This window comes from Conger conger, chromosome 11 (assembly GCF_963514075.1).
Source record: "Conger conger chromosome 11, fConCon1.1, whole genome shotgun sequence".
Taxonomy (NCBI): domain Eukaryota; kingdom Metazoa; phylum Chordata; class Actinopteri; order Anguilliformes; family Congridae; genus Conger; species Conger conger.
In genome coordinates, this window is record NC_083770.1 from 40,816,359 (window position 1) to 40,827,953 (window position 11,595).

At 45.0% G+C, this 11,595-nt stretch overlaps 1 protein-coding gene across 1 annotated transcript in view; it reads right to left on the bottom strand.

Moving 5' to 3' along the window:
• Positions 1–1,029: 1,029 nt before the first annotated feature.
• The window catches only part of LOC133140605 (N-alpha-acetyltransferase 25, NatB auxiliary subunit-like), a 24,222-nt gene continuing 13,656 nt past the window's right edge, over positions 1,030–11,595 (bottom strand). The window contains exons 20-24 of the mRNA XM_061260642.1: positions 11,472–11,537; positions 11,158–11,255; positions 10,048–10,158; positions 8,887–9,033; positions 1,030–3,765 (exon numbers count right to left, since the gene is read on the bottom strand). Of these exons, the coding sequence (XP_061116626.1) occupies positions 3,643–3,765; positions 8,887–9,033; positions 10,048–10,158; positions 11,158–11,255; positions 11,472–11,537 (545 nt within the window). The 3' untranslated portion in view covers positions 1,030–3,642. The remainder of the gene's footprint in view (positions 3,766–8,886; positions 9,034–10,047; positions 10,159–11,157; positions 11,256–11,471; positions 11,538–11,595) is intronic.

Consider the following 11,595-nt stretch of genomic DNA (forward strand, 5'->3'; position numbering starts at 1 on the left):
TGCCACACACACCTGACCCCTAAAGGCTGATCTAATCTAAATGACGATAAGGATGACACTCCTCGTAAAGAGAAGGGGGTTCTCTGGTGTCCTGGTCCTGTCTTAACATGCCGCCTAATCATTGTCTAAAACATTGCTTTCTAGCCAAGTAGTAAATGAATATCCTCGCCATGGAAACATTTTGTCTTTGTTTCAATGAATCATTCACACCTGCGCGACACTTGTGTCAGGCGTCTGTGGCCATACAAACCTCCGTGGGTACAGGACACCAATGTCATTTGAAATAAATGACAGGGCTATTAAATAGTTAAGAGCAGAGGTTGGTTCAAAATCCAGAAAGGGAGCAGCACGCCTGCGTTTGGCCTTTGTGCTGTGACGCAGCGTTTTTACGTCCTGCGTGTGTGACCGTAGCGGTACAGCAGCATCAGCATTGCAGACGTTTACACTTGATGACAGACCCACCTTGGACGAGAGCATCCTTGAACATACGGGGAAGGCTCTAAGAGAAAGATCTATAGCCTGCAGGCATAGGAGGTGCTAGTCCAGGGGAGGAGGTGCTAGTCCTGGCTTTGGAGCGCCTGACACAATTTCAGAGTTCAGTCTCGACGTTCCGGGCTCACAGCGTTCCGGGCTCACAGCGTTCCGGATCACAGCGTTCCGGATCACAGCGTTCCGGATCACAGCGTTCCGGGCTCACAGCGTTCCGGGCTCACAGCGTTCCGGGCTCACAGCGTTCCGGGCTCACAGCGTTCCAGGCTCTCGGTATTCTGGCAGCAATCAAGCGCTCAGATGGAGAGCCAGGACCACCTCCAGCTCTACCCCGGCACCAGACCATACATCTAAAATCGGGCTTCTGGGCCAGGATGAGTTACCTGCTGCAGGTACCAGAGCACAGGCGAGTGGTCACCTGTTTAAATAGGACTCAGGTGCCTGACTGGGTCAACATGGCAAACCACTTCACATACCATTACAAAACGCAATGCAAATATAATACTGGTGTTAAAACAAAAACATGGTGGGACTTGTAACTTTTTCTTTTTATCTTCCAAAGGGCTTTATTAAAAAAAAAAAAAAAACTCCTTTCAACATTCCAGTGTTTTGTTTAGTTTTTAGTTTTCCACTTTTCTTAACAAAAAGAAACAACAAAGGGTTCCAAACTTCAGACCAGATGACAAATGCTAACGCAGATTGTTCACCGTTCTCAGTGTTTTTCTCTTTCCTGTTCCCGCACAGTGTGCCGTTCAGTCAGGTTCATCTGTCCTTCTGCCCATAGAGCCAGTCCAGGGTCCCTGGCATTCAGGGGTTACAGATAGACCACTTCAGGGGTCACAGAGAGACCCTTTAAGGGGTGAGAATAACTCGCAGCTCAGAGAGGGTAACGGATATTGTTCATACGCACCATTGTTCACAGTTTTCAACCACTTTTTCCATTTCAATTAAAAATAAACAATCTAATCCTATGACCAAAAAACTGCATAAATGAAGGGGTTTTTCAGAGTGCAGATACAGGGTGGCATGGGACAGGGAAGAGGTCAAAGCCCTACAGGGTCTCTCTTGTAAACAGCAGTACATTCTGCTCTCTCCGTATTGTATGGCTTCTAAGACAACACACAATTGCATTCCTAAAGTTCATAAATGGCATAGCTACACAGTAAAGCCATTATTTGGTATATAATTTATACACAAAAAGAAAACAAAATACAGCAAAAGAAAATAAAATAAAGATGGTAGACACCAAAACAGACAAAAGAATCTGAAATTATTATTGAAATTATACAACCTAACCGTTCAACCATGTCACAGACCAGGCATGCTCCGATAATGGGTTTGGAAAAAAGATTTAAAAAAAATAAAAAATAAAAAAACATTATTTAAAAATATATATTTTAGGGTCGAACACAGTCTCAATTCATCTTCCCGATGCACCTCAGGGGCATTACAACAGGGATTGGACAGTCCAGAAACCAGAGAGGAGCTTGACCATAGCGCACATTGGTAGCATGGAAGCAACCACCAATCAGCTGGCGGTGTTGTGTTTCTTATTAACAATTACCCGCAGCCCGTCAGGATACAAGCTGAAAGTCGGTGAAATAGAATTCTCCCCCAAAATCCATCAAAATCAACAGAACAATCCCAAAAGAAAAGTCCCATCCTTACGAGCAGGGGGAAAGGGCGCCTCCCACTCCAACTCTTGCCGGAGGAGAGTCGGGGGGGGGATTTGAACGTTCCGTGAGAAGATTCTGTCCTGAGTCAGAGCAACGCTCTGGTTTCAGGGGAGGCCCAGAGACGGAACTCCAGACACTTGAACCCAGTCACTCTTTAAGAGTGGCAGCCATTTTAATCCTCTCACTCTCAGCTTGGGAAATACTTCCACTTCTTCTTTAAATTGTCCAGAATTGCACAATATTCTAAATGTAGAAGGCGTTCTGAAAGAGTTCTGTCCCCGATAATGATTCACAGACGGTTTCCCCCCAAAACATTTAATCAGCGCTTACACTGACCTGGAGGCAGCCTATAGCCTAGTGGCTAATGTGCCCGTAGCCTAGTGGCTAAGGTACATGACTGGGTCCCAGAAGGTTGGTGGTTCAAGCTCCAGTGTAGCCACAAAAAGATCTGCACAGCTGTTGGGCCCTTGAGCAAGGCCTTTAACCCCACATTGCTCCAGTGGGGATTGTCCCCTGCTTTGTCTAATCAACTGCAAGTTGCTTTGGATAAAAAGCATCCACTAAATAAATTGTAATGTAATGAGAATTTAAACAGCATAGCCCTAGTAAAATATCTTCATGTCCTACATTCGCAAAATACAAAGGGAGTACTGACCTAGGACCAGTTTGGCCCTTTAGCTCATTATGGGTAAAGTCAAGATCTCAGATCAGCCCTCAGATGCCTTATGAATAGTATCCAGCCATTTGCTTTAAGAATGCTGCTGCATCAAATTAACTGAAAAAATGTCTGACTGCACCCACAACCCACTTGCGGCTTACCCACAATCCCTTGCATGGCTGATGTTAGCAGGGAGGATCAAACGGAACGGGTGGGTTTCTCTAGAGGTAAACAGGGGCAACAGACAAATTAAAAACAAAAAAGATCTGTAGATTTAGTAGTTCTTTTTTCTGTAGTGGAATATGTACAATAACTCATCCGAACAGTTATTCAGAAATTGCTTATATACGTAGGTTCTTTGTGTATGTTTTGTTTACACATTGTCATTTTTTTTCTCTGTAATGCACAACTCATCAAGTCTTAAACAGCTGTGTGGAGGAAGAGCTGTGGTGTGTGTGTGTGTGTGTGTGAGTGTGTGTGTGAGAGTGTGTGTGTGTGCACGCATGTGTGCGTGTGTGTGCGTGTGTGTGTGTGTGTGTGTGTGTGTGAGGATGCTTGCGTGAGAGAGAGAGAACCGAAAATTGAGAAGAGAAGAGAATAAAAAAAGACACCAGAGAGAGATGGACAATGAGAGGGGCAGGGTTGGGGTTTGGGCCTCAGGGTTATGAGTTTGGGATTCAGGGGTTTGTGATTCAGGGGTGAAGGGCTGAGGATTGGGATTCAGGGATTTGGGGTTCATGGGTTCAAGATTCAGGGGCTCATGGGTTCAGGGTTCAGGGGCTCATGGGTTCAGGGTTCAAGGGCTCATGGGTTCAGGGTTCAGATCTTGAGGTTGCGAAGGGTGTCCGTCCTCTTCCTCAACAGCTCCTTCACTTCCTGTAGAGACCGCAGGTAACTGCTCTGCACCTTCTCCATGGCAACGGCCACCATCTTCCCCTCATCCTGCCACACACACACAGACAGACAGAAAGACAGACAGACAGGCAGACACACATAGAGAGAGACATACAGACAGACAGACAGACAGACAGACACACATACAGAGAGACATACAGACACTGTAAAGAGTCATGGTATTACAGTTAGCATGGGAGGGCGTACACTAGTGCCTGGTGGTATTGGTGGTATGCTAGCGAGGCAGCTGATAGCCAAGTGGTTACGGTACATGATGACTGAGACCTGCAAGGCATGTGGTTCAAGCCCCAGCGTAGCCACAATAAGATCTGTGCAACTGTTGGGCCCTTGAGCAAGGCCCTTAACCCCACATTCCTCCATTGGGGATTGTCCCCCGCTTAGTCTAATCAACTGTAAGTCACTTTGGATAAAAGTGTCAGATATAATGGGGGAAATAAGTATTGAACACATCAACATTTTGTCCAGTAAATGTATTTCCAATGAGGCCATTCAAGTGAAATTTGCACCAGACTTTGGTATTAACTCAATCTAAACATTAAAGTCCACATGTAAATAAAGTTATGTGTAATAAAGTGGAATGACATAGGAAAATATTGAACACACTAACTGAAATTAATTTAATACTTAATGGAGAAGCCTTTGTTTGTAATGACAGCTTCAAGGCGCTTTCTGTATGAAGTAACTAATCGCTCGCAGTATTCAGTGGAAGATTCAGAAATTGTGAAATACGTCTGTAGCCAATTCCATTTTCATGTTTTGCAACAATTTGGTTGCGAAGATCTCGAGAGAGCTCTTTACTTTTACCCATCATTAGATGTTTCTTGTGTGGCACCTTGGTAACAAAAAAAAACCTTTTATAGCCCATCAATACATTCTAACCCAGCTGACATTAATTAGCACAAGTGAACCGTGAGCTCTGAAAGGAGGTAGAGTTGCCTCCTAATTAGTTATGGTTCTCAGCTGGTTAGTTATGGTTCTCAGCTGCCTTTCCTTGCTGTGGTGTACTGCTTTTTCTTTGTGTGTTCAATACTTTTTTCCTGTTTCATTCCACTTTATTACACATGACTTTATTTACATATGGACTTTAATGTTTAGATTTTTTGTCTGGATTTTTTCAGTAAATACCAAAGTCTGGTGCAAATTTCACTTCAATGGGCTCATTGGAAATACATTTACTGGACAAAATGTTGATGTGTTCAATACTTATTTCCCCCATTGTAAGTAACTGTAATGTAATGTTGGCATTACATTACATTACAGCAGTGAGAGCTTGCGCTTCAGCAAACAAATAATAAACAATAAATAATAAACCTATAAAACGCACCCTACCCGCCTTCAGGAGGAGGACAGAAAACGGAATTACAGAATTCCCCGGAATTACAGCTCAGAAACAACTGACAGCTGTGGCCGATCCTAGATAAGATAAGAGGCACTTCATGAGATACGCCCTCCGTAGTATGACACAGTGATGGAGGCCAACTGTCCCAAATTCACTGGCACTCGAAACGGCAATGAAAGTAATTTCCAAGACTGTTGGCGTGTGCTGAGAATGCGTAAGCGGCCATACCCACAGGCACTCGACTTCCTGAAAACCTGCAGCACAGAGGAACCGAGCCGGAGGAATTGAGGAACAAAGTTTACGAATTTAGACTGGGCCCTCAAAACTCAGGAGTTTAGACTGGGGACCCCAAGACTGCGGGCCCAAATCCTCAGGGGCTTACATTACATTGACATTAATGGCATTTGGCAGACGCTCTTATCCAGAGCGACGTACAGTCGATTAGCAGGAGACAATCCACCTGGAGTCACTGCGAGTCATTCACCTGTTCATCCACACAGTACTGCTCATAGCTTCCATGCAACTGCAGTTTTAATACCATTTCAAAATGATTTAATCCCATATTTAACCGTTACATCAGCCTACATTTAAACAGGGGAGGGGGTGTACAGTGGGGTACAGGTGCCGTTTCTGGTTTTTCCCATTGTCTCCCAATTTGGTAGGCAATTGTACCTTATCTATTGCCCTATTGCCCAATTGCCCTAACTGCCCATGTAATCTGAGGATACACCGCTGGGGCCCGGCAGCCTGAGAACATCAAAATCAATCATGAGATCATGAGAACTAAATCAAGATCATGAGAAGGACACGCTTTCAACACGCTGTCGACACGCCTTTGACACGCCTTTGTTGCGCATTGTGTGAAAGCCCTGTGACCGGGACTCAAGAGGTGAGTGCCCTCAGGGCATTATTGTCTTTATTGTAGACGAAACCATAAAAGCACCAAAAACCCCACAGGTCAGGGTATTTCTTCCACAATGAAATGGCTCACTCTCACTCCCCCTCTCCCCCTCCCTCCCTCCCCCTCTCCCCCTCCCTCCCTCCCACTCAAACAGTGGCATAATTTCATCCAGTATTTTCTAGCAATGGACTTTTTGAAAAATCGCAAGATTTCAATTACATTTGCATGAATTTGTATTGATCTTGTGAAATACTGTTACAGATGTAAACAATGTTTTAAAATGGCCCCTCAAAACCCAATCTGTACTTTGGACTCACAGTTAGCGGTGTAATTTTCATTAAAATGTAAGGGGTCACGAGGGGTAAGGCTGTAAAACTGTGGGTGTGAACAGTGCCTAACCCACAAACCACAAGGATGGTGACTGAACAGAACAGACAAACAAAAAGTGAAAGCATTTTCTCTCTGTTCATTCTACTCAAGCGGCGTATTTTCCATTTTCTGAAACACAACCGGGACAAACTCCAGCGAAAGACCCGTCAAACGAGTTTGGTTCTGCCACTTAAAACACGGTCATCCATTTAAACTGCTTTAGAAAACCAACAGCGTGTGGGGGGGTAAAAGTCAGACTTTTAAACTTAATTAATGTAATGTAATCATACAGAGCTTTACGCATTACCAGGCTCAGACAAAGCCTTCTTACACAGAGGACATGATAAGGGCTACGCTGGTCATTATTACACAGTGACTATGTACTGTCCCACCCTTAAACTCGTCTCCGATCATTATTACATTACATTACATTATTGGCAGATGCTCTTATCCAGAGCGACATACAGTTGATTAGACTAGGCAGGAGACAATCCTCCCCTGGAGCAATGCAGGCTCAAGGGCCCAACGGCTGTGCAGATCTTATTGTGGCTACACCGGGATTAGAACCGCCGACCTTGCGTGTCCCAGTCGTTTACCTTAACCACTACGCTACAGGCTGCCCTATTATAATGAAAGACATGGACTAACAAAGTTTGGGCTAATAACGCAACTTCTCCTATCTCCACTGCCAAAAGGTCATAAAGAAACAGTTCTTTCATCATGTTATGGGTCTTTTTTTTTCTCCCCAGTTCCATCTTTTATATGATGCTATGTATGTTCACCCTAAAACGAAAGGTAACCAACTTGGGAAAATCTGATTTGCAAAAAACCCTATATTTTAAAAATGGATAAACAAAGTTAGATTATAAGGTTAGAAACACCTCTGGAATGTTTGGTGTTAAGTGGTTAAGAATTATTTTGTTTAACAACACTGACCTGGATTTACCCAAAACAACCCAGAACACAGTCAATACAGGAAACGTACAGCCCCTACAGGAAGGGAGGCTACTTTTCAAAGTTTTGAGGAACACTACTATCAAAAAAATAAAAAATAAAAACCCTGAAAATGTCTAAATGACTATGTAGGCCGGTCATTCCTCGCACTACACTGTGTTCCAAATTATTATGCGAATGATATTTTTCTCTGATTTTCCTAAATAGTCGTTGCAAATGACAGTCAGCATAATTTTCAAGTCATCAACTGTTAGGGTATAATTTGAATGTTATTGAACAAACCTCCCAGTGATAACTGTATTTTCTTTCAAAAAATAAAAAACTTAAAATGCACTGTTCCAAATTATTACGCACAACAGAGTTTCAAAACATTTTATAGGTTGTAAAGAACTGAAAATGGTCATTTGTTGAATTTGCAGCATTAGGAGGTCATATTTACTGAAATCAAAAGCTATTTCAATCAAAAACATCTTAACAGGTCAAGTTACATTTTAACATAGGACCCCTTATTTGATAGCAGCTTCACAATTCTTGCATCCATTGAACTTGTGAATTTGAATTTCTTTGCAGGATGTCAGAATAGCCTCCCAGAGCTGCTGTTTGGATGTGAACTCCCACCCTCATAGATCTTTTGCTTGAGGATGCTCCAAAGGTCCTCAATAGGGTTGAGGTCAGGGGAGGATGGGGGCCACACCATGAGTTTCTCTCCTTTTATGCCCATAGCAGCCAATGATGCAGAGGTATTCCTTGCAGCATGAGATGGTGGGTGCATTGTCTTGCATGAAGATGATTTTGTTACGGAAAGCACGGTTCTTCTTTTTGTACCATGGAAGTGGTCAGTCAGAAACTCCACATACTCATTTGAAGTAATTTGATACTCAAGCTCTCTCCCCATGATTCCGGCCCAAAACATGACTCCGCCACCTCTTTGCTGACATCGCAACCTTGGTGGGAGATGGTGGCCGTCCATCAACCATCCACTACTCCATCCATCTGGACCATCCAGGGTTGCACGGCACTCATCAGTGAACAAGACTGTTTGAAAATTAGTCTTTATGTATTTCTGGGCCCACTGCAGCCGTTTCTGCTTGTGAGCATTGGTTAGGTGTGGCCGAATAGAAGGTTTATGCAAAACTGCAAGCCTCTGGAGGATCCTACACCTTGATGTTTGCGGGACTCCAGAGGCACCAGCAGCTTCAAATACCCGTTTGCTGCTTTGTAATGGCATTTTAGCAGCTGCTCTCTTAATCCGATGTTTTTGTCTGGCAGAAACCTTCCTCATTGTGCCTATAACTGCAGGAACCCGCCTGTGCTCTGAATCAGCCACAAATCTCTTAACAGTACGATGATCACGCTTAAGTTTTCGTGAAATATCTAAGGTTTTCATACCTTGTCCAAGGCATTGAACTACTTCACGCTTTTCGGCAGCACAGAGATCCTTTTTCTTTCCCATATTCCTTGAAAATAGTGGTCTGCTCAGCGCACTTGTCCCTAGTTCTGATTTACACTTTATCACCCTGGATAAGAGAACCTGCTAAATGACTGTAATGATGACACAAGACTGCAGCGCCCTCTGGCGGCTCACCTGTGTGACTGCAGGCTCCTGTAGAGACAGGGAGCTCAGTTTGAGTGCGGTGAGAGAGGCCTCCTGCTCCTTTATGTGGTCCAGAGCGCGGGAGAGCAGGGTCTGCAGGCCGCTCACGAAGTCCTGGAACCCGTTAAACACTGGTGGCTGGGGGGGGGGGGTGATGAGCCAGTATTATACACCTGACATATCTATCACTGCACATAATTATTCATATAAACACAGTTTACCATAAGGAAGTGTAACTCTAGACTATAGCTGGGGTCTCACATTGCAGCCCTAGAGTTGGGTGTAAGAGCTTTTAATCCCAGGGCTTTTACAGGATCAGATACAACTGGACCTGCTTAAGTACATTAACCTTAGCTGGAAGATACACACGACACACACACACACACACACACACACATGCTCAGTCAGAAAGTGGAGTGAGAGAGGGAACGGGGAGGGAGGGAGGGAGAGAGGGAACAGGGGAGAGAGGGAACAGGGAGGGAGAGAGGGAGAGAGGGAATGGGGAGGGAGAGAGGGGAGAGAGGGGGAACGGAGAGGGAGAGAGGGAGAGAGGAGAGAGAGAGGGAACGGGGAGGGAGAGAGGGAGAGAGGGAGAGAGGAGGGAGAGAGGGAACGCAGCCTGTTCAGCTGTAGCAGTGAGGCCGGCTTACAGCCTTTCAGAGCTCACAGTTCACTTGGTTCTAAAGGTCTAACTGCAAAAAGGTAAAGACTGTGACTCATATCTGACTACCACTCCTATCCTACTGGAGTTTCCATCCAACCGTTTCTATAACGGCTTTACAAACGCAGTGGCAACACCCAAAATCAGAAAACCGCCAAAATATTGCAACAAAAAAAAAAAAGGTTGCCCGAGGTGGAAGAGTTGGCATATCGATAGAGAACATGCAAAAAAAAAAGGTGATGGAAACTGATGGAAGCAGATTTTTTAGAATAAATAATGATGTCACAGCGACCTGAGTCACATGCTTCCACTGCAGAAAGCCCAAAAATGGCCCAGCGACCCTCCCCCAAATCTCTGGCAGGCCCAGAGACCCTCCCCCAAATCTCTGGCAGGCCCAGCTGGCAGTCTTTTGATGATCATTGTAATCTTTTCGCACCCTCTTCTGAACATTCACAAAACTGTATTTGATGGAAACACACACACACACACACCGTGACAATGTTTGTCTCCTTTTTCTTCTTCTTCTTCTTCTGTAGGCTGGACTTGAGTGGCCGGAGGACACTGCTGCAGTAACTGGAGACCCACAGGACTATACACACACTCTGAGAGAGAGAGAGAGAGAGAGAGAGGAATGGATGCCACAGCTGAATTATATGCATTTCTGAGGTGTTATGAAGTCCGGGGATGGGGGGGGGGGCTCACCTCAGTAAAGTAGACCAGGTTTCCTAACAGTGAGGAGGGCTCACCTCAGTACAGTAGACCAGGTTTCCTAACAGTGAGGAGGGCTCACCTCAGTACAGTAGACCAGGTTTCCTAACAGTGAGGAGGGCTCACCTCAGTAAAGTAGACCAGGGTTCCTAACAGTGAGGAGGGCTCACCTCAGTATAGTAGACCAGGTTTCCTAACAGTGAGGGAGGGCTCACCTCAGTAAAGTAGACCAGGTTTCCTAACAGTGAGGGGGGCTCACCTCAGTAAAGCAGTAAAGTAGACCAGGTTTCCTAACAGTGAGGGAGGGCTCACCTCAGTAAAGTAGACCAGGTTTTCTAACAATGAGGGAGGGCTCACCTCAGTAAAGTAGACCAGGTTTTCTAACAATGAGGGAGGGCTCACCTCAGTAAAGTAGACCAGGTTTCCTAACAGGGAGGGAGGGCTCACCTCAGTAAAGTAGACCAGGTTCTCTAACAGGGAGGGGGGCTCACCTCAGTAAAGTAGACCAGGTTTCCTAACAGGGAGGGGGGCTCACCTCAGTAAAGTAGACCAGGTTTCCTAACAGTGAGGGGGGGCTCACCTCTGTAAAGTAGACCAGGTTTTCTAACAGTGAGGGAGGGCTCACCTCAGTAAAGTAGACCAGGTTTCCTAACAGTGAGGGAGGGCTCACCTCAGTAAAGTAGACCAGGTTTCCGAACAGTGAGGGAGGGCTCACCTCAGTAAAGTAGACCAGGTTTCCTAACAGTGAGGGAGGGCTCACCTCAGTAAAGTAGACCAGGTTTCCTAACAGTGAGGGAGGGCTCACCTCAGTACAGTAGACCAGGTTTCCTAACAGGGAGGGGGGCTCACCTCAGTAAAGTAGACCAGGTTCTCTAACAGGGAGGGGGGCTCACCTCAGTAAAGTAGACCAGGTTCTCTAACAGGGAGGGCTGAGCTCTGCACTGAGTATCTGTACCCTCCAACAGGTCACCCTTGCATTTATTTAACATTTCTGTCACAAGAGGAGAAAACACAGAGTGAACTACACCAGCAAGCAGCAAATAACTTTCACACATTTTTCATATCCTGAATCCTGACTTTAAATTATCCCAGAATGCATCAGCGCTGAAAAGTTCTAATATACAAACATAGAAACGAGTATACTTAAAAAAATAAACTATGCCAACAATGCTTGTTGTTTTCTGACTGTAGTGCTTTAGTCTCCTACCTTGTAACTGTTCTGTTAAAGATGTGAAACTGTCCCGGATTTGCGTTTGGACTTCGGACGTTTCTTCTAAAAAAGAAAAAAAGAGAGAGACAGAGACAGAGAGAGAGAGAGAGAGAGAGAGAGA